Source organism: Eublepharis macularius, chromosome 10, assembly GCF_028583425.1.
Source record: "Eublepharis macularius isolate TG4126 chromosome 10, MPM_Emac_v1.0, whole genome shotgun sequence".
Taxonomy (NCBI): Eukaryota; Metazoa; Chordata; class Lepidosauria; order Squamata; family Eublepharidae; genus Eublepharis; species Eublepharis macularius.
The window spans coordinates 43,351,117-43,375,135 of NC_072799.1; the positions used below are offsets into that span (position 1 = coordinate 43,351,117).

Sequence of the window (24,019 nt, forward strand, 5' to 3'; positions counted from 1 at the left end):
CGTGCGGGGCTGGGAAGCCACCCGTGCCATTCGCCTCCCCACAGGCAAATGGCGCGGGCATCCTCGCAGCCCCCCGCGCTGCTTTCGCCTGCCCCGCAGGACAGGGGGCGGCCGGCCACCCCTTGTCCTGCGGGGCAGGCAAATGGCGCGGGTGGCCCCGCAGCCCCCTGCGCGGCCTTTTGCCTGCCCTGCAGGACAGGGGGTGCTCGGCAAGCCAGCTGCCCCCTGTCCTGCGGGGCAGGCAAAAAGCAGAGCGGGGGGCTGCGAGGCTGCCCACGCTGCTGCCTGCGCCCTCTGGCAGCTGCTTCTGGCGCCCCCTCTCTGGTGGTGCCGGGGGCAGACTACCCCCCCTGCCCCCCTCAATCCGGCTCTGCTCTTCAGAAAGGCTTGAGCACATGTGCATTGTTCTATGTGGTTTCTACTGCGAAGATGAGAGTGTCTGAAATGTCAAAATAAAATGCTTTCCCTAACTTACTATAAGTCACCTGATTTAAATCTTAGTCAATTATTAATACACTGTCAAGGTTAGTAGGTGTTATTAATTACTTGTTTTGATAGTCACTAGGCTTTTGAAATATTATCTAGCTGTGATAACATGAGCTTATATATAAAATGTGATGAACGTGTGCTGCCCACTATCTTTACAAAATGAAGCCTTGGCTTGCTGTAGCTTTTATAGCTACAAGCCTTCTTGACTCTGCGCACCAATTCATACTAAGCAGGTACTGCGAAACTTCTGGTGATCATGTAGTTACCAATTTTTTTTTAAAAAAAATTTGCTTTTCCTGTTTGATGTGTTTGATCTAACTTTTCATAGAGAGTAAATTGTGTGTGTGTGGAGGGGGAATCAAACCAGATGCATAGAGGTAAAACACTGAGATGAGGAAGTTCTTACTGAGTGCAATCCAATCAATTCCCCTGGAAAAACAACATACCTTGTGTTCTTTTAGTTGAAAGATCATTGTAGTGCTGAGGGGGTGAAAACTGCCCACTAAGGAGCCAAGTTTAACTTCAAAATATTGCACATGACATCTCAGGTTTAGACCATATGTATATGGTGGAATTGAAGCTTGTAATGGATATCATTCATTCTCTTTTTTTAAAGCTAAGATTTTGATTGGTTTTTTCTGCTGGAGAGTGCCTGTATCTATCCACAAGATCTTTTTCTTAATATTTATTTAATTAGAAGTTCAGAAAGTCTCTGAGTAGCTTAATGTGTAAATTGGTCTTTAATGTTAAGTATCATGCTATTCTTTAGAGGAGTATTTTGTTTAACTGGCTGAAAAGCGACTTTCTAATTTTATATGTGTAAAAATTCTGTTGTGCAAATAGAAACAGTTGTTGCTGTACAAGTACAAAAAAATTGCATTTATAATTGAACTGTATAAGAGAACACAGATATCCTTGGTCATGGTAGCAGTAAGTGCAATTTGTACAAAGTTTTAAATGAATAAATTTATCACCTTCTCATTCGCCAATTATCTTTCCTTTTTGTATGACAGATCATTCCACCAACAGCTATACCATAGTATCTAAGGAAAGGAAGAATGGAAAATTCTACCTGTAGTAGTTTCTCTGCCTTACTTTATCAGGTTCTTTCTGCTCTCTATATCCAAAACACTGTAGCTGCAAAGAATAACTTCACTTCCTGGAAAACTGTCTTGTTCCCTCCTCCCCCTTTCCTCTATAGTATGGATTCTCCTTGCGTGAACAGCGTTCTAGACAGTCCATGCTCATTACTGAATCAGAATGGCAAAGCTACTGAATAGGGTAGTGGTGTAGGAAGTGAGAAAGGTGGACTATAAATAATTTAAAAATTATTTTCAAGACTGTGATTATTATCCAGAGAAAGATTGTTTTATTGATGCAGCAAAATGTAATTAAACTGAATTCAGGCTACTTGCTCTCTCTCCCCTTTAAGCTTATACATAGTTCATACAGTTTAGGTTTGCTGTTTCTCCTTTTTATTCTCTCAATAAGCTTTGGAGTTTGTATTTAGAAACACTTTATGATCTCAGAAACATTGACTTTTACTGCTTCTTGCCACTAGATGGGAGAATAAAGTTATTCTTCTATGTACCACTAGTTTCACAGTGAGTTTGTAAGCTATTGAAGTGTTTAAAAAATAAAACACTGCAATATAGATTAATGCAAGCAGATTCCTGTTGTCTTCTAATCTTATTCATATTTTCGTCCTAAAGTGAAAATGTAGCCTTTCGAGATCATGAGTCAAAATTCTTGAAGGATGGAACAAGGGAGGTGAGTATTGGTATATATCTCATAATTCAAAATGCCTCCATTTTAAGAAAAGGAGGTGGTCTTGAAAAATATTTTCAGAAATGTCCCTGCCAATCAATGAATTTATAATATAATAGAGAAGTCTTGTCTATAGTCATCAAATCTTTTATATCTTAATTCACTCTGTATCGAAACAATGAAATGAAACAAAACTACATTTCCCATCACATCTCATAAACACCTTTTGAAAGGGGTAGTTTTTCCAATGCAGCTGGGAAATAGCCAAGTGAGTAGTCTCTCTCACAACTCTCATGCTTCTCTATGACAATTCTTTTAACTCCCCTTAGCAACTAAAAATTAGCTATTCTCGAGCACTGATATTGTCCATTGCCGAAACAGCTATGGGTTATATATATGAAGTAAACTTGTTCTTCTATTTTGTCGCAATGATCACATTTGGCAATTTTTATAAATATTGGCTCTCCTTTCAGCTTTTTCAAAAGCCAAAATATCTGTCCATATTCAGCTATATGATGCCAGTGTCAAAAAGCTATCACCTGAGGCTTTACTCAAGTCACCAACTCTTGCATCAGTTGTATCTTACAAGGAGAGCTGTGGTTCTCGAAAGCTTATGCTACAAATAAGTTGGTTAGTCTTAAAGGTGCTACTGGACTCTTTACTATTTTGTCTTTTCCAGTAAGTCTGTCTTCTTATGATGAGACCAAAGTGCAATAGTCTCAGTTTTTATCATTTTAGCTTCTAGGGAGAATTCAGGCTTGATTTGATCTAGAATCCACTTATTTGTCTTTTTAATTGTCAGTGGTATTCATAAAACTCTCCTCCAACACCACATTTCAAATGAATCAATTTTCTTTCTGTCAGCTTCCTTCATTGTCCAATGTTCATATCCATCCATAGTAATGGGGAATTACATAGTGTGACTTATCTCGATCTTGGTCTCCAGGAACACTTCCTTATCCTTAAGGATCTTTTGTAGTTCCTTCATGGCTGCCCTTCCAAGCCTCAATAGCCTTCTAATTTCTTGGTTGCAGTTTCTCTTTGGGTTGATGATTGAGCCAAGGAATGGTTTTATATGTGCTGGTCGCAGACTGTAATAATAAACTTGACTTGAGCCAAGGAATGGAAAATCTTTAACAATCAGTTTCTTCATTGTCAACCTTAAAGTTGTGTAATCCCTCAGTAGGCTTTTTGTTGTTCAGCTGTAATCCTTCTTTGGCACTTTGTCCTTTAACCTTCATTAGTAGATGTTTTGTGTTTAATGCTGTGATATCAAAAGGAAAATGGAAGCCAATACAGATTAGTTTTGGATTATATTTAGCACTTCCTTGTTTTCTTCACATGGGTGAGATGATCATTGTAGCAATGGCCTCTTTGAAAGGAATATTAGATTTAAATTAAAAGTGTATATTCCCTAGAATATTAGAAATATTATTTGCTGAAATGGCACTCTGGCTTGATTCATGTATCAAAATAAAGAATGGTTCAACTTGTACATCAGAATCTGGTTAGAAAGGATGGGCCTATGTCTCAATGTTAAAGCGTCTGCTTTCGAGTAGAAGCTCCCAGCTAACTAAATGGCAACTCCACTTGTGAAAGATTTCTGCCTGAGATCCTAGAGAGCTGCTGTCACAGTAGGCAGTACTTATCTTGATAAACCAGTGATTTAATACACTTTATAGGCCCCCTTTTAAAGTGATCTATCGCAGTGGTTCCCAATCTTTTTGGCATGGTGCTTCACAAGTCCAAATTTACTTCATATGGTGACTCATTCAGGGATGGCCCAAGATACTGAGAAGGTGCTGTGTCTGGGGGTGGAAGTGTGGAGCCCAGGCTGAGGAAATGCAGGAAGATAGCAGGTGTCAGAAGAGAATGGGTGGCAAGTGGCAAAGTGCAGTACACCTCTCACAGCAGGTAGAAGGCAGTGAGGCACTATTGGGGTCTGAGTAAGAGGTTGGGCTGCTGAAGGAGTGGTGCCAAAACAGAGCCTATGCTCTCACATGCCACATTCTTGCCTTCTCTCACTTTTCCATATACTGCCCCCTTCTTCTTCCACCTACTATCGTAACATTACTAGTTGCCAGACAGCTCCCCCCCACCCCGCCTCATTATTATTGCAAAGGGGGAGGGCAATGTGAGAAACTAGAAAAGAAGGAGAAGAGACAAAAAGAAGGCTGCAAAGAGCAGGAGCTGCTACTGGCTGGCCTGAGACCAACTTTCAGAGGCTTTGTGACCAACTTTTGGGTTCCCCAACCTGACGGCTGGGAAACACTGATCTACCAGACATAAGGAACAAGATCCCATTTTTGTGTGCAAACCTGGATTTGTCTGCTTCTTTCTCCATATACTGACATTCCTGTGGCCAACTGGCTGTGAGGGGCTGCACAACTCAACACACTATGATTTGAGAGTTCAAATGTCACAACAATTAGTATAATGCTAGTCACTAAACTCAGTTTGTTACAGCTAAATTGATATTTAAATGTAGTTTATATGTAAATTTCTAGACAGGCAGTCATAAATGTAATGAAGAAGGCAGATGTGACCTGACAAAAATACAGTGTCTTTAACAAATATTTTACTATAACATTTGCATCATCCATGCATTGCTGGAATAAAACAAGAACCATTCAGCTAGTATTCTAGGAAATTCATGCAAAAGTATAACATCCAACTGAATTACAGCTTAATCTATTTGAACCAGGTCACTTAATTCTTTATGATTTCTCTTGTAGGTAGAATATAAAATTGTAACTACCTGGGACAGCATGCTAGTTATGCATGCACCAGTGACAATCAAATTTAAACCTGGTGTACAAGGCTTAGTTATGGAAGTGAACTCCTTGTTCTTTGATGATCCTCCAGCTCCACCTGGAGAACCCGGGAAACCTTTTGATGGACTTTGGGACTATGAAGGTGAGGTTTGGTGAAAGCTGCAGAACACAAAAAGCCATAATCTTCAAGTAAGAAAACAGGGTTGCTCTCTGTTGCAGAAAAGTTGCTCTCCTTTGCAACCCAATAGTAATTTGTACCCATAGCCAAATCTGCTGGGCTTTTCATTCATGCAAGGGCAAGATAGTAGGTGATATGAAAGACCTCTACTGGAGACCTCTGCTTCAAAGAACCACTGCCAGAGAGGTTGATAACCTTCATAGACTAATGGTCTGACTTAGTAGAAAGCATTTTTACATGCTCAAGGTTCCTTCCCATGATGCCAACTTGATCTGGCATTACTTGTGTACTGACATTGTGCAGCCACAAACAGGAAATGGAGAATAAGAGAGAGTATTTTTGGTTTGTTGAAATTCTAATCAAATGCCATGCTCGAACCCGCCCCCCCCCTATTCAACTGCACACATTAGCATGTTACCATTTATATCTTTCACAGTGGTTGAATCCTTCTTTCTGAACAGTACTACAAGCAACTACCTGGAAGTGGAACTTTGCCCGTAAGTTTTGCTATGGTAAACATGTAGCCTATTCAGCCTATAGCTGAAATTCTCACATGGCCATAGTGGACCTTCTACTTCAAGGGAGGAATTTTTTGAGCCTTCTTAAAAATCTATGACAATACATCCTATTTTACTGGTAGAACTTGCTGTTGGTCAACAGATTTAAGAGGCCAAGAAAGCAAAATTTTCAACAAAAATAAAGGGTTTAATTAGCTAGAACTGGCAATCTAATCAGTCAGAACTGGCAATCGTGGGATGCAATGCAAGACCTGTTATACTGAACTGACTTAGCAAGGGGCGTTTATAGCTTCTTTCTGAAAGGATTTCAGGAGGCCTTTCCAGGAGGGAGGGGTCAAAAATAGCCTCCCCTAAGTTCCTACACTTTCTTAAAAACTGCCTTAACATCAAGAGGGAGCCCATGGTTGTAGGAGCTACTTTTGGTACATGTATTTAGCAGGAAGCGACCAGAGTAGGAGGTAATTAAAGAATGACATTCCCTTGAGAAGGCCCTCCTCTTCCATTAAATAGTTTATGGATAGTGTGAACACTTAGATTTTAATGCCTACTAAGGTATGAGACTCCCTGGTAACTAAGGCCCAATCTTACCAGTCTAACCTACCTTAGGGGAGTCTCGTGAGGACAAAATGGGATAATCCTTTATGTATATTGCTTTGAGTTCTTTGAAGAAAAGACAAGACACAAATGTGAAGGAGAGCATTATAATTGTGGGCCTATGAGAGCCAGTTTGGTGTAGTGGTTAAGAGCGTGGGAGTCTAATCTGGAGAGTCGGGTTTGATTCCCCACTCCTCCACTTGAAGCCAGCTGGGTGACCTTGGGCTAGTCACCGTTCTCTGGAGCTCTCTCAGCCCCACCCGCCTCACAGGGTGTTTTGTTGTGGGCATAATAATGGCATACTTTGTAAACCGCTCTGAGTGGGCATTCAGTTGTCCTGAAGGGCAGTATATAAATTGAATATTGTTGTTGTTGTTATTATGCCATTATGGATTTACAACTACAGGGTTTCTTATGCTTCCCTGTAGTTGCAAGGAGCCATCTGATCTCCTGAGTCTTTCTATCATGTAATGTGAGTTTTTCCATCTACAAGCTTTCTGTGACTGTTGCTCTACCCATACTCTGCTGTGAAATCTGTTAAATGTTTCCTTGACAATATTGTATTCCTATGAAACTTGTTTTGACAGTGTCATTGATTTTTTTCCTCTCTTGTTTTTATTTTGCTAGGCACGGTCAGCATCTTGTATTACGGCTCTCTGGAGGAGTTTGTCTTGAAGTAAGTAGCATTTCAGTAGCTACAAAATACCTAACCAGCAGTGAGTTTTGGTTATGATTGTTTCCCTGTATTTCTTGGATTTTATGTATGTAGTGATTTACACATTTATCTATGCCAACATTATTAAATATATGCATTCATCAATAACTTTTCTGTTCTGTATCTGGGTGGGTAGTGGCTTGTTTGTTTCCCAGACAAAATATTTTCCATTGGGGATGATAGGAAGAGTACAAACAGGTCATATCCTCCTCAAATGATTTCCTCTGATTTCATCTTTGATTGATAACAGATGTATTCATGTGGATATTACACTGGGTGGTGTCCTATAATTTTAAGGGATCAGTCAAGAGCATCTTGCATCTGCAGAAAGGTTCTTTTGACAGATCAATGCAGACAGTGACAGAACAAAATGTTAGGATTCAATCCATTGAAAGCAACAAAGGTATAATTATTACTCAATATGCATCCTTTGAACACTGATAGTGAGACAAAATAATTTTTTAGCAAGTGCAAGCAAATGTGCAATGTTTAAGTTCATAGAAGTATTGAATATAATGACTAGAAAGCAGTAAAATACAATTCTTTTTAATGGAATGTGTTTGTACTGAGTCATTTGATTATTATTTGACAGTTGTTTAACTTATTAGGAGGTCCAGTTCATGACATAATCCAAAATTCACTCATTAATAATTTTCATTGAATGTCCAATGGTAATTACATATGAGTAACGGTGTGAAATAATGGCACCCATATCTACTAGTTTCTCAAGATCGGATACAGGTCATTTGGTTAAAGAATTTTGCAAGGCATTGCAAATCGTGGCATAATCAATTTGCACAGTTTCATTAAATTAATGGATTTCCATCTTTTGCTTTGTGAGCAGAGTTTAAATAGCCAGTCTTTTCTCCCCCCTCGAACCCTCTTTTTTCCTTCTGATTTTTTCCTGTTGTAGTAATTACAGACAGTAAATTTCATTTCATCATCTGCATTAGAGTTTGTAACATAAATCATACTAATACAGTTAAGTAATGGAAGCACATCTGCAAATCACCAACAAATTGGTTCCATGGAGCTTGTTCTAGCAAATTAATCAAAATTCTCACCTGTTGACACATCCAGTGTGTTAAATCAAAGCTTTTATTAAGATATAAATTTATTTTGGACTATTTATTCCCTTGTTTAATACCAAGTAATTCAACACTCCTTGAAACCATTATAAGCAATTCATATCTATGTATTTCTATATAATGGGAAAAGGTTATTTTACATTTCATAACCTAACAGTCATGGGCTATACCATGGAAATACATAACAAATAATTTGCAAATCAGCACTCCATTTGCATATCATCATTTTAGAATCGTGTACAGCATCAATATGGTAGCATATTGTCTCAGTGACTATGCTTATTTCAGTAAAGCATGAAAGCCGCTATATATGTGCAATGTGATAGGAATTACATGACATATATTAAAATTCTAACACTTATTTCCTCAGTTGAGGATGATTTACTTGTCCTTTCAGAAGATGGATTAAGTCAGTTATAAATAAGAATAGCTTATTCAAAGAACTCTTCATGTCATAAAAAGGAAATACATGCAAGTATTCTTTATTGCGGCAGGAAACATTACCAAGTGAATATGAGTGCAGATGTGGCATACTGTATTGGACATGGAATGAGATTATTTAGATAGAGATGTGCACTAAAAATGTATTTTTCAGATTCAGGTAGCAGGAAGGCCATAAATATTGGTATTCTTGGTATTTGGGTCTTCCCATAACAGTTTTGTATTTGAATTCAGTTTTTTTCACGATCTCGAAATTATTCAGCTTCATTATTCCCTATGGGAGACTTTTTCCAGGGGGCTGGAGGAACTGTTTTTCATGCAAACTACACCAAAATTACCATGGAGTGAGGGCTTCCTGATTACTAAAGACTGCCCAAGTTTCAAATAGATTGGGTAAAGGGGTACAATTCTACATGTCCCTAAGCAAGGTGTCCCCAGCTACTATCCATTGTTTCCAAAGGTGTGTGTGTGGGGGGAGGGGGGGATCCACTACTTTCTCCAGGGCACAGAAGCCTTAGCCAAATACTCAAGAGCAACCATTGATGTAAAAGAAGCAACAAAGCCCAACAGAACCAACATCAAACCAGATAACCCCAGTAGAACCAGCCTGGCTGCAGGCTGCAGAAGTAAGGCACCGACAGACCAGAGTAGAGCCCTGAAGCTGCAGTCTGGAGGCCAGCTTGTGTGGTATAGAGAATTGCCATGATAGGACAGACGAACTCCCCCTAATGTGCAATACCATTTACCTGTGAGATCCTCCTCCCTCCTTCAACTTCCCTCCTTTGTCCAGGAAACCTAAAAAGGTGAAAAAAACAAGCTGCTGTACTGTTAAAATGGCAACCCTGATTATTCCCAAATATTCCCGGGATTATTCAAGACTGACAATACCGGTATATCCAAGAATCCCAGATATAATCGGGATTCCTGAATGTACCTGGAAAATATTGATAATGTTTTTTGCAGGGTATATTTTTGGACCAGATATACTGGAACACACACCCCTGTATTTAGAATCACATTTTGGCTCAGCTGTGAAATCCTAATAGGTTGGATCCAGCCAGATTTTTCACCCTACCTCACCTAATTTATCTCCTTACAACAGCCTCTGTTCCACAAGACATTTATCCATTCAGGTCCCATGATCACCAGCACAACATTTTTGGTGGTCAAAGGGAACTTATTATTCCATTTTCACCAGTAGAACCCAATGACTTAACTTTCCAGAACTGTGAATGAGCTCTTATGCTCCTCTTTTCCTTCTCATGTGCTGATTCCTCTTCCATTTCTGAATTGTTCTAACTATAGTTTCCAAATATTTCTGAATTGGGCAAACTATTGCTAGTAATTATGGTTAGATTTAGTATTATTCTTTAAAAAAAAAGATTCAGCAAAGCAAGCTTGATTTAAATCAATATAGTGTCTTAATGTTTTAGAAATCAAAATCATAGTTTTGTTTTAAATCATTCCAGCCTGCTATATGGTATTGCAGAAAGGTGTCATAGAGCATAACATCATGAAAATGTATCTTCGGAAAAAGTTTTCCTACATTTAGGTTTTAATGTAGACTGCAACACACAACAGTTAAAATATGTACAAAAACACAACTGTGATGTATTGTTTTCTATTTCTAATAAAATGCTATAACTGATACGTCTACAGTTTCTGTGTTCTACTTCTGACAAGTAGCTTACTTGTGTAAAAATAGTGAAAGCAATTCACTGCAGAAATCCTTAGCTGATAGCATACCTGTTGAATAATCCACTTAGTCTAGAAACTGAATAAATAACTTCAACATTATAAACCAGTAGGAATCTATGTTTACAGAAAACTTACTTTTTGTAATCAATGTCACTCACCTAGGAATTTTGAACAAAGGACTTCAGTTGCTAAGTGCAATCATTTTATTTGGTATTGGCACATGTCAGAGAGAAAAAACACAACATACTTCTTCCCCATAATAGAGATGATGGTGGAAATGTAGAGATTCTTTTTGCCTGAAGGTTGCACTGTGTGCTTGCAAGCCTCCTCCCTCAGCATTTACTAATGAGGCAGAACTAGTCTGTATATAGCTTCTTACATTATGCTTGGGAAATAGAAGGGAAGAGCAAGAAAGAAAGATGGAAGAGAAACGTGGACTGTGCATTCACATACAAGGGCAAATTGGTATCAGCCATGAATCCCATTCAGTCCTCCCGTTCATCCATCCTCTGCTCACACACAACTTGAGTCAAAATCCAGGAAACTTTGAATCAAACTCCATGTACAAAGTGAGCAGCAGAATGAGGGAGAGCAGGAAGTTATGGCAAACACTGTTCTTATGTTTGGGAATATTAGAGGGGTATGGAATGTGTGGCTGCTATTAATAACTATTTTCTAATATGTGAGGTGCTTACTTTGTATCCCCTTGCAATCTAAGAGACAGATCCCTATTATTCTCAGTTTAAGGGTGGACACCTTAGTCTGACAGAGAAACAAATGTTGATGCTACAAGTTGAGTCCATAACAGAGGCAGAACTTAAACAAAGGACCGCTCATTCTCTGCCTAAATAGTGAGCCCTAAATCTATCTCATTGTTAAGGTTTCCAAAGTTTCCACTGGGATTTAATAACTTAATCTGTGAACACCAGTAGATGATAGTGTTTTTTTCTGTGCTATTTTTGTGAGTAATTCTGATTACTGTGGATCAGTCAGACCTACATGAAAAAGAGAATGGTAAGATATCTTATCTTACCATTCTCTTTTTCATGTAGGTCTTACTGATCCACAGTAGATATTTCCTCAGATTCCTCAGATTTCATGTAGGTCTGACTGATCCACAGTAGATATTTCCTCAGATTGCAGACTGCAGATATTTTCTCAGGAAACGGCTCTGGCCAAGTGCTCATCAAGGTTTGTAAGAAGTGAGCTCTCTTGCTAGTTGAAGGGACAGGGAAGATGTGTGTTTGCATGTGAGGAAAGTGATGCTTTAGATAGTAATAATAATAACTGTTGTTGCCAAGTAGGCCCCCTCTCCTGCTTTAAGGCCTGCCATGGACTGTGTTTGAGTTTCCCTGCACTGCTGTTTTATGACTACACCAGAAACTGCCCTGCACGTGTGCACTTTAATACACATGTCAGTTTCCTGCCTGCTTGCCAGTTATCCTGCTGTTGCAATGCTGTGTCAGTTTCCTGAATCCATGTCTGTACCACTACACTAAGGACTCTCTTTCTGGGCAGCCTTGCCCAAGGCTATATCTGGACCTCCCTGTGTGTGTTTGGACTTTATTACACGTGTGCTCCGTGCCTGCCTTGCCCTCCACCACGGGCTGTGCCTGTTCCCTGCTATGGACTGTGTTTCACGTGCTGTTTCCCTGCCTCCATGGAAGCCTGCCTCACCTGGGCCCCAGCCGCGCTGTTAGCAGCCAGGTGCCAGCTGGGGAAGACCTCCAGTGAGCCTGACCAGGCACCCCCTGGCCAGTTCCCGCCTGGGAGCCTCCCGCGGGCGAGTCACCCAGCTTGCCCTCGCTACCGGGCAGCCTGCTAGCCAGCCCCAGCCATGCCCAGCCGGCAGCCATGTTCTTAGGCAGCCAGAAGACCTAGAGAAGAAGCTTGCTTTGGGAAGCCATTTCAGAGAAGCGGGCACACCACGTCCGCAGCGAAAGAACCTCGCCCTGCTCTGCATATCTTAAGAGCCGCCCCGGAGAAGAAGCTAAGTGCCGACCATCCCAAGCACTTAGAGAATGCATCTCAAAGAAACCTCCGCATTCCAGAGCTGATGACATCAGGACAAGCCCCGTCGCTGGAACATCCATTCAGCACGCCAGGATCTCCCCATCCCTCCTTTGTCCCCTCTTCCTAAGGTGTCACTATAACACAATCAGATTACTAAAGTGGCCCATCTAAGACATTCAGAAAACCATTAAGACCTTTGTTTCGACCCATGAGAACCACAAGGTACAGCACCAGCCCCAGGGTACGTTTTGGGGTATTTAAGCTGGCCGCCCCGGCCACATGGTGTGTACGCCTTCCCTGTCCAGACCCCTTGCTGTCTCTCTGTGGATCCAGTGCTGGCATTGGACCACCTCGCTGCTGTGTCTCTACTCCGCTTCAGGATTGTAAGTATATCCCTTATCATCGTGGGTACCTGCTCATGCAACCGTCTCTATATTTCCGACTGTGTTTCCTAGTCCTTGTATGCTATCTTGTGTGTATGTGCAAGTTCAGGCTTACGCCACACTATTAGTAAATACATGTTATTGATTGAATATTTGTAGTCTGCCTCTTTATTACGTGAGTGTCTGGAGAAGGGACCTTGGTATAGATGGTTAGATCCGTGCTAAATTTAGTTCTGGACTGCTAAGCTAATTCCCCATTCAAAAGAGCAGTTCCAGTAACACTGTGCATATATACTGCTCTTCTAGATAGATTAGTGCCCCACTCAGAGAGGTGAACAAAGTCAGAGAAAGAATATTATTTTCTGTGCAAATTTGGTGCCATTATCTTTATAAACAACTGCCACAGTCCCTCAAATACATCCCCCAGTTAAAACAATGATTCTGAAATTCTGCAACCTGAAAAATCACACCGAATTGAATCCCAAACCAATAATGTCCTACTCCAAAATCAGCAGTCATGGTACCACTCCCCCAAGTCCTGGATCTGAAATTATAATGGCATTTTTTCTCAGAACACAGCCCTACCTGCTATTATTTATTTGAATTAGTGTTGGCTATTCAGGAATTTATGCTTCTTTTAATCTGTTCTGTTAGATTACCATATGGTGGACATATTGAGATGCTGAAAATGGTATGGTTCCCAGGCAAAACGTTGAACAAACTAAGTAGGAAATCCACCTGCTATAGAACTGTAGAGGCATATGATTCCCCCCCCCTGCCCGATTCAGGTCTATAATGCGCTAGAGCACATTTTAAAACACACTGTAATGTCTCCATTGCATTTCTGTTCATGTTGCTTCCATATCAAAGAAAAGTGGATAAAGCTCTTGCATTATGAACATTTATGGAACAGTCAATAACCTTTTTTAGCAGATGTAGTAACAAAAGAAATTTGAACTACAGCAATTCTGTGTGAACTTGATAATTAAGCATTGTGCTGAAGTTTCATGTGAAGTGTTATTTAAAGTGGTTTAGTAGCTTACCATGCTAAGTTTATTAAAATAACGAGGATGACATTTTATAGTGCATTTTTTCATCCTGTGTACAGAAAGGACTTGAGTTGGCATTTAAAGCAGATATAAACTGGGGCAACTGGAATGGCACGGCAATTATTCCTTGGGAGTATTTTCCACCTGGTATAGACAAAATGAATTCATATGCAATCCATGGATCTGGGATTGGCAGAATGTATGAGGCTCTTTATCCAATACCACGAGAAGAAATTACAGAGGGGCAAGGTCCTAATTTGTGAGTACAAAAAAGTCTTTCTTAATTTGCTTTATATATGATTGTAATGATTTATGTAGCAAACTGGAAAAAAACATGCTTTAGTGGGAAGTGCTGAAATATTCCATTTATATGTCTTATCTAGAGATATAAAATTTCACTGACTTCAGAAATTCCAGAAAAAGTTGTGGGTGTTTTTCCACTTTTTTTCCAGAGGAAAAAAAGAAATTTGGGTGGAAATTGAAAAATATGCAATACTTCCCAATCAAACCTAAACTTCTTTACTGATTGATCAACATAAAATGCATGATTTTGGGTTATTAAGCCATTCTATTATTTAATGCTGTTAATAATAAAGACACAATTCGAGTGTGATGCTCCAGTTTAAAAAAAGCATGCAAAAATAAGTACTATATCACTGTTTTCTATATTTAGGCATAACTTATACAACTGCACTTATATACTGCTCTTCTAGACAGGTTAATGCCCCACTCAGACTGTTGAACAAAGTCATTATTATTATTATTATCCCCAAAATACAGCTGGGGAGCTGGAGCTGAGAGGAGTTGCTTACCTAAGGCCACCAGCTGAGCTCATGGCAGTACTGGGATACAAAGCAGTAGAGTGCTGATTTGCAGCCCAATCACTTAACCACTATGATCCAGCAGCTCTGTATGCCTCATTGGTAGGAAAGGATAGTGAAGCTCTTGATTTGGTTTTCATTGTGCCACTAAAATAAGTTTTTCAAATGTCTATCATTTAAAAGATCATGTGTTTTAATAATTCAACGTTTTGTTTATATGTTGTTGCTAGCCATCTCCTAAGATATTTCAGAGATTTCAGCCTCAAGGACATAATGGGAGAGGACTGGAATCAACCTCCATCAGATTTGTGGATGTAATGTCAGTCACACCAAACACATCAAGGAAAACAGCGCATAAAAAACACAACAGATTCTCAAACAAGAGATATCAAGTACTTTAATTAGATATCTGTCATGATTTTAATGACTTGGCCAATTAAAATAAATGAATGTATTACTCTTTCAGTGACACTTACTTATCACTCTTTTTCCAAACAGACATGGGGATTATACTGATATATATAATTTGCAGAGTACAAGAAGGCAGGCCACTACCCCAAGGAGTTACATTTTAAAATTTGACATTTGGGTGACATCAAGGGGAGGGGAAGGGAGGGAGATGTAAGCAGGATAATTTGGGGCAAGAATATTCATTCACTTAATGTATGCGTGCTTCATGGTGTTTTTAGCAGGGGAATGGGACCCAAGGGTTTATGCCAGAGGCTTTATGGGGAAGGTTGATTTTGAGGAGTAATTTAAAAGAAGTGGACCAGTGGCATCGCACTGGTTTTCTGGGAGGCAGTTTCAGGCTGGATTTGTTGAATGACCGAGGGTGATGATCTTGAAAGTCATGGGTGGGGAGGAGTGCATTGGAACATGAAACCGAAGAGGTCTGTGGAAGGGCAAGGTCATAGAAGGCTTAGTAAAAGAGATTGTGCTGGATCTAGGAGCATACTGAAAGCCAATGTAATGATTTAAAAATGATTTTTCCATAGTCAGGACAATGAGAGATGGCAGTAGAGGACTGGGTAGAGATGAGGGCCTGAGGTAGACCAGAAAGGATATTGTGGTAGTGCAGGCAATATAGCCAGATCATAAACCAGAGTTATTGTTATGGTGGTACAGAGAAAAGGCCAAATTTTTGCAAGTGGCATGACTTCACAGTGTATTATATATGAGGAGCAAAAGAAAGAAGAGTTAGAACAAAACAAAGCTAAGGCTGCTACAGGGTTGGTGGTTGTCAGTTGATATGAAAAATATAAAGTGAGAGGAAGGCTTGGGTGAAACACCAGAAGTTCCATCTTGGTAAGACTAAGTTCCATACAGCAAAGGGGAACATCCAAGTGTAAAAAATGGGCAATTGTATGTGGAGAATTAAGTGGAGGGAAAAATTCAGGTGTAAGCTGGGTATGTCATCACATACAAGTAATAAGAAAAGTCATGGAATGTGATGAGGTTGCTCAAGGACAGTGTAGAAAATAAATAGAAAAAAAGCCAAAGACAGATGCTTGGAGGACGCTTACAGAGAGTTGGAAAGCACAACTGTCTGTGGCTACATCAAATCAATGGAAATCATACAGGAAGGAGTGATCAACTTTATCATGTAAGCAGAGAACTCAAGGAAGATAGAGACAGCGTAGAGATCTTTGGATTTGATAGTGAGAATGTTGTCAGTGTTTTTTAGTGAAAGAAGTTTCAGTAGAGTGCAGAGGGCAGAAGACAAATTATCGAGAATCAAGAGAGATGGAAGAGAGATAGCTGAGATAGTGAGCTTGGAGGGAAAGGGTAGAAGAGTGGATAGTAGCTAAAATAGAAGGATAGTCAATAGAAACTTTTTAAGGATGGAAGAAACAGTTGTATGTTTAAATGCAATAGAAAAGGAGCCAGAGAAGATGCTGCTAATGTGATGGTGGGAAAGTTACATCAGGAGACAATAGGTCAAAGGATCAGATGGAAAGGAATGGACAAGGTCAACAAAATGGTCAGCTTCTCAAATAATATGTGGAAACAAGAAAGGGGATCTAGGAAGATGGAAAACTGGAAGTCAAGGAAGATGAACGGGGTGGCAAATAAAGAAGTGAATGTAACTCATTAGATGCTGTACCATGCAAACCTCAATCTACCTACCATATGCCATTGTTTTCCTTAAATTCCTATTGTTCTTACATAATTTGATAAACATTAATGCATTATATTTTTGCCTGTTTTATTGAAGCTAAAAATCACGTATATGATTGAGACCAACAGTAAACGAACTCCCAATCCTAGGTGACTTCTTATGAACTTGTATGAAATTGTTTCTTTCTTTTCTTTTTTAAAAAAATTATCACATAAAATATAACAAATACAAAAATAGACACATGCGATAAAAGTTTAAAAATTTCTTATGTAACATCCTAATAAGTAACGTTCTAACATTCTAATAATCAAATTTCCCCTTGTATTTTCTGAAGTCATTCCCAACTTGAAGATATAACTTCTTGGTCATTTAAATAGCATACCACGGGAACCCATGTATCTTTGTACCCTTGAAGGGAGAAAAGTATCTTAGGCCCAAGCTACAAGTGATGAATGACACTTGAACGGCAAGTGAACAGACTCACGTGTATTCCTCCTTGTTCACTTGCGCTCCACTTGCACTCCACTAGTGATTGAGTGAAGCTCAAGTGAAGTGCAAGTGAACAGGGAGGAATACACGTGAGTCTGTTCACTTGCCGTTCAAGTGCCATTCGTCACTTGTAGCTTGTCCCATAGTGTCAAAAAAAGAGTTATTTGTAATTCTACCCATAACATAATTATACCAAAGTTACTCTTGCCATAGCGAGACAGGGAGGGGGGTGATTTCCATCTAGCAGCTATAGTGAGTCTGGCAGTAGCAACCAATAAGGAGATCAGATTCTTCTGCTGTTTAGAGATTGCAGAAGAGGGTCCAAGATCTAACAACAAAAATTCTGGGGTAATCGGTATCGCAAAATTTGACACCCTTTCAATTTGCTCCATCATCTCTTTCCAAAATGCTTGAATAACAGGACAAGACCACCAAGTGTGTAAATAAGAACCTATTTGATTACAGTTTTTCCAACAAAATGAATTACAGGTTTTTGTTATCTTATTCAATTTGTAATGGACTATAATACCAGAATGTAAACAGTTTGAAAAATTGAAACCAAATATTATATATTTTGGATCTCTTAGAGGGCGAGTTCCAAATTCTGGTCCATTCCTCTGGAGAAATATCTTTCCCCAGCATTTTCCCCCCAGCTCTGTTGACAAGACAGGGCAGCAGGATGGTCTAGATCACATAATAATGTATACAATAAGGAACATATACTTTTATGTTTCTTCCCCTCCATATGAATAATTTCTTCAAATTTAGTAAGTGGCCTAAAAAGCTCTCCTGATTCATTTAATTTATGAAAGAGGTCTCTTATCTGAAAGTATTGAAACCACCCCAAAGAGCACCCCAACTTATTTTTAACGTTGTCCTTAGTAATGGCCTGATTTAAGCCAATCCAAAATATGATTCGTTTGTTTATTATCCCAATAATTGTTTCTTAGTCTTGGATTGGCTATCTGCCAAGCATAGTTTTTGAGGATCATCACTGATATGCAAGATTTGAGTCCATGGCATTTTAAAGACCAACAAAAAAATCCCCGATAAAGGCCCAGGGATCTCCATTCCTACTTTATCAGACTAAGGGAGCGTTGACTCTCTTATATCCTGAAAATCTTGTTGGGCTTTAAGACACCACTGAACTTGGATCTTTCAGTTCTATGGTGGAACAACATGGCTACCCACCTGAAACTATCATTGACGTGGTGCCTGCAGAAGATCTCAACACTGTTGGTTCTGTTCATAATACTCAGAGTGATTTATATTCAACACTCCTGAACAAAATAGATCTATCTTTTTTACAGGTTGCTTTTTTTGTAACGCATGTTCCTATTAAGAACAGTACTTGTCCAAAAGAATGAAAATGTCCCTACTATTTAACTGATAGCTTTTTATTGAATACCATAATTAAGAAAATCAGTGGTCATTTCACTTTTTTCAATGAGAAACTCTCAATCCCTTGTGGGTACTAGATTTTTTTTAAAAAAATCAGAAGTCTTGAAACCTAGTATTAAGGATATTGGAATTAATGTACTGATCATCTGTCGGTGAGGTGAAATGTCAACACCATGTGGAATGCAATTCCCTTATTTAGATCAAATAAGAAAACAGTTACAATTCCAAGTAAAATGAGCTTGGAGGATTAATTTGGTCCATCATCCCTTAAGCCTCCACAATCATCCCTTTTTAATTTGTCATGTAAAATGTGAGTTTGGGAACTTTAAAGTGTATAAAGTTTGCTTTGCAGAGTGTTATTAAGTAGAAGGATTCTGGATTAATTTAGCAGCCAGGTCTGCTCTTTCAGCCATAAGCCATGCTGTCAGGGAAAACTAATTACACTTTAAGTGGGATGCAAATGAGTTGTGACACTACATCATTTCACATGAAAGGTTCATTACTTACATTAAGTCGCACAATGCTCTTTCCTAAGCATGGAGCTCATTACAATTTTTTTCCTGTATTTTAACATGGTCAGATGTGAGTGTGGCATTTACTCTTAATATGTACCTTCCTAGATGTAACTTTCTCCTTTAATCATTTAAGCTTTAAGTTGTTGAGATGGTGAATCAGTGTAAAGTGAACTGATTTTAGTATGGTTAAATACAAGCTGGGCTCATACTTTAATGTGTTCCTTAACTACATGGATTCTCTTTAATCATGTTAAGTTTTATGTTTCTTAAGTTGCTGAAGCAATATAAACTGAACTACTGCCTCTCCCCATATACTACTGAAATAAATTTAATTTATCTAACTCATGCCTAGTTCTAGGGAATATTCAAATCTGTATCTTTCCAGAGGCCTCAGGAACACAAGTACCTTACTTTCATTTGGTATCATCTCTGGACATGTGAAGCACAGTGGGAAAAATATCCTAGAAGTATTAATTGGTGGTAGATGGAAGAGCAAAAAGCTCCCAACCTGTGTTTAATTATTTGGTAAGAAATTCTCCTTTCAAGAAACTGGCAAGCTCAGTAAAATATTTGTGATGATGCTCCGTTCTACGTCTCTCTCAAACCTTTATGGGTAATGTCAAAAGGGAATAGCTTAGTACCAGGAGAAAAAGTTACACTGGGTAGAAAAGAGGGCAAGAAGCATAACACTAAGTAGAACCCCCATGAAAGAATTCAGGAAAATAGTGGAAAATAGTGCCATAGTTTCAAGTATGTATTGTGCAATGGACATTTGAATTTTCAGTAATCCATGTAGCTTTTTCAATGATATAATGAATGTTGGGTCCTAGTAATACTTCACAGCAGGAAATAAATCACACCTCCATTACAACCATGTAACATACTAAGATTCATTTTCATACGTATATATTTTAAATATTGTACTTTAGAGCATGCCACACAGTGTGAAAATCATGAGGCCAGTCTTAGGTAATCTTGGGAGCCTCCCTACCGGTTTCCCGCCAGGGGGGCTATGAAATCACCTGCCCCCTACAAACGCAGTCACTGGAATGTTGTTAACTGTGACCCCTCCCCTCCCCTCTTTTGTTTACACTATGATTGGGGAAATTGGAGGTGGGAAACATCTGAGATGTTGATCGTATGTATAGTTGTTTTTGGATTTTAAATGTATTTAAATGTTTTAAATGTGTATGAAGCATATTATTGTATTCTGCCCTGAGCCCGTTCGTGGGGAGGGCAAGCTAAAAATCAAATAAATAAATAAATAAATGGTCCTTATTGCACTATGTACCATGTGGCTTGCACATCTCAAATGCATGCAATCCTAGTTGCTTTGGTCCGTAGATGCCCCCCGTGTGGCTGGGGAAGGGATCTGAAGACATCTGATCTGAATCCTTCTCTTCTTGCCATCTCCCTCCGATGCAGCCAGGCATGTTAGCTTCTCACTGATCTCCTCCCAGGTCCTTTCAGAAGCAGTGCTGACAGTTTCATGTGCCCTCTTGCTGTTCCCCACCTCATGTGAGAAAGGTACGTCTATGGAGAGAGAGGCAGGAAGCTGTTTTGCTTGCTTGCACCTCTTGGACCAAAACCTCTGAGCCCCATCTGAAGCCTCTATTCAGGAGTAAGGTGGATGGAAGCTCTTTAAAAGAACATATTCCTGCAATGCTTTCCCTCATACTGTGGCTGTTCCCATTCAGCAACTGGGAAATCCTTGTCTTCTAACACTGGGATGCAATAGTACTCCCCCCCCCCACTCCCCAGGATGCAGTGCATAAATTTCTCCATTGCATTCTAAGTGCTTACAAGGGTGAGTATGCCTATTAGGGTTGCATGCCAGGTCCCCTCTGGCAATTGGCAGAAGACTTACCTTTGCAGGGCAGCTCACCTTTGATGTCATGACATTGCCAGTGATGTGCTGATATCACTCCTCTTGCGCCCAGAAAAGACATCAGCATGTTGCTAGAGACCTTCTAGTATTTCTGGAAAACACTGATTTTACTCTATGGCTTGACCATAGAGTGTTTTAGAAATGTCAGACCATCCCTTGCCACTTCTGTTTTAAACCAGAAATTACCTACCCCCCTTTCCTTCTCCTCAATTTCTCCTACTAGTGTTCAAGGAACCAGTGGGCATGGAAGCAAATTGCTGGGAGGGCTCCCACTATAAACAGGCACCTGGTGACCCTAGTGCCTACACACACTCACACATACACATCTGGGAAGATTTCTGCTGTGTCCAGAGCAAGGTCACAGCAGAAGTTTCCCAGGTGTTTTTCAGAATGTGGTGCCTTGCAGCTGGGCAGAAGTATTTAGGTGTCAGGGTCATAGGACACAGGGCCTATCTGTTGGAGAAGGGGCAGCCTGCTTAGAGTCAAGTTATTATGAATACTGCTGAAAAAGTAGCTTAGTCTACTTGTACCCTAGGGAGAGCTGTGGAACATTCACTAGTGTTTCGGGTTTATTGAATGTTTTCTCTTGCAGTTCAACTTACCTCTTGTTGGTTTTCCTCTCTCTGCTGTATGTTAGTAGGTGTTAGTGCTTGTGCTCTGAAGTAGAGGTGGGCATGGACCAGAAAATGGACCAAAATTTTGCATGGACTGGGCAGGTTTGGCATTTGCGAACTGGCGGGTCATAGGATGCCCACTTTCTACAGACCCGTGAACTTTTCACTGGTCTGTTGGTCCATGGTCCATTAAAGCCTCCCAGCGCCGCTGGCAAGCAGTGCTGGGAGTGCTTTAACATTTAAATCCCCCCTTGCTCCAGCTGTCTAGCTGCCCACTAGGCAGCTGGAGCAAGGGGAGTTAGAGCGCTGCTGGCGCTGCTGGCCAGCAGCACCAGGAGCGCTTTAACGTTTAACCTCCCTTGCTCCAGCTGACTGGTGGCCCACCAGTCAGCTGGAGGGGGGGTTAGAGCACTCCCAACACCACTGGCAAGCAGCACAGGGAGCACTTTAACATCTAAATCCCCCCATGCTCCAGCTGACTGGCGCCCACCAGTTAGCTGGAGCAGGGGGAGTTAGAGCACTTCGGCTCCAGCATGGACTGATGAACTGGTCGGTTCGCAAACTGGGGCTGGACCATTAAAAGTCCGTGTCACAGATCACGGAGCCACGGCCTGTGAGTTTTTCCCAGCCTGTGCCCACCTCTACTCTGAAGGCCTCTCTGTTGCAATAATGGCCTGCCCACATACTGCTATGTGTCAGCTATTGTCTTTTGCAAAAATCCTGTTGCAGTAAATTCATTGAAAGCAAACTCCAAGGCATGGATTGGTTTATTTCCTGAACTCTGACAACAATATCTTTGTGGGCAACATGCAGTCCGTGGGCTATGTATTGTGTATCCCATCCCTAACAGGACCTCAATAGCTAACAGTCAACATTTCCAGAAATCAAACCTATAAATATTTTTTTAAAATTCAACATTTGCATAACCAAGGGTTTATTTGGATCAAGCCTGGTCTTTATTAGGTACTTGTAGATTTATTTAATGGTTCTGAATGCTGTGTTGGAACAGAACACCAGTTGAGTCCAGGCGTCCACTAATTTTTAGTATGCTACTATATGCCTTACCCTTAATTGAACAATTCTAATTGCCATAGAATCAGCAAAAGTCCATACACAGCAGCTACCGAGTTCAGTTCAATGGAAGAGCGTTTTTCCTCCCAAACAGAAGCAAAAACAACATAGAAGCAGATGAAGCATTAAAAATCAAGCCACTTTAGAGCTGATAATTGCTCTAGAAAGAAAAGATTTCAGAAACTGCAATAGTGCACATGCAGCAAGTTAGAAAAGTTGAAAGAAAAGGGGGAGAGTGAGGGTTTGGAACAGTTTGGAGAAATGGGGAGAATTCCTATAAATCATGTGTCACTATAGATAATAGAATACTGAATCATTTTCTATCAGCTAACATAAAGGTTACGTACAGTTTCTTACTCTTAAAGATTACAATTGGCCCAGAACGGTTGCTTCTGTTTTTTACAAAGATTATAGCACAGATTGTTGTTTGCATGCTCACAAGAGTTTTTATGAGAGATGCCTACCCCATGACCTTTAGCAAGTTTAATGGCTGCAGCTGCTTTTAAAGAACTTTGGGGATTGTCGTTCAGTGATGAGGAAATGATCTGTAACAGAGAGTTCGCAGAACCACCATTCCAGGAGTTCCTTTTGGAAATCCATGACTGTATGAAGATGTCACAGAAAACAGAAGTTTGTTCCCATTGATAGGAATGATCCCAACTTGTTCGCTGTGCTTGCACGTACATCCCCTTGTGCCTCCCTCATATTCCAATATACAGATTTGATGGAACACTACTTCTTTTATTAACTGCCAATTTGCTATGAAATCTGAATTCATCCACTGTGGTAAATTGATTTCCCCCCACAAGTGGGTTTCTAAACTTTGGTTAAATCCCATCTGAGGGCCTTGCACTACTCAGAAACTAGATCCAATGTAAGTGTATTGTGTGACCCCAAATTCAGCAAAAGGTTTCTTCTACATTGGTTTGATGCTTCCCCTTTTCCTGGTGAGCACAAAGGTTTAAGGAAATATATAAGCCGTGGATCTGCATTCATCCATTCATTCATTCATTCATTCATTCATTCATTCATTCATTCATTCATTCATTCATTCATTCATTCATTCCCTGTGCTACCCAATCCATTTGTTGTTAGACAACAACACAGGCGCAGAAAGCGATATTTTACTTTTATACCTCTGAAATTCTGTGCTTATTTTATCATGAAAATATCTAATAGTTTTTTTACTTGGTTGGACTACCTAAAAATGCTATAGAATGCCATCCTGTAGAATAACAAAGTCTTTGCTGAGTCTTTGGAAAGAAGGATAACTGGAACAGGCAGGGAATTTTCATCTGTATCTAATCTTAAACTGTTGACTGCAAATATATTTCAGAACACTTTGAATAGAAAACTCTTCCAGTGGGCAGCTTGATTGGCTCAGAATTGGTGGT

General features: G+C 39.9%; 1 protein-coding gene across 1 annotated transcript; it reads left to right on the forward strand.

Annotated features, from left to right (window-relative positions):
* Positions 1–642: 642 nt before the first annotated feature.
* On the forward strand, positions 643–14,997 carry LOC129336429 (UPF0462 protein C4orf33 homolog). The gene is made up of 7 exons (XM_054989488.1): positions 643–722; positions 2,202–2,259; positions 4,992–5,172; positions 5,645–5,705; positions 6,948–6,996; positions 13,767–13,966; positions 14,759–14,997. The coding sequence occupies exons 1-7, from the start codon at positions 649–651 to the stop codon at positions 14,844–14,846; spliced, it is 711 nt and encodes a 236-aa protein (XP_054845463.1). The 5' UTR covers positions 643–648; the 3' UTR covers positions 14,847–14,997.
* The last annotated feature ends 9,022 nt before the right edge of the window (positions 14,998–24,019 follow it).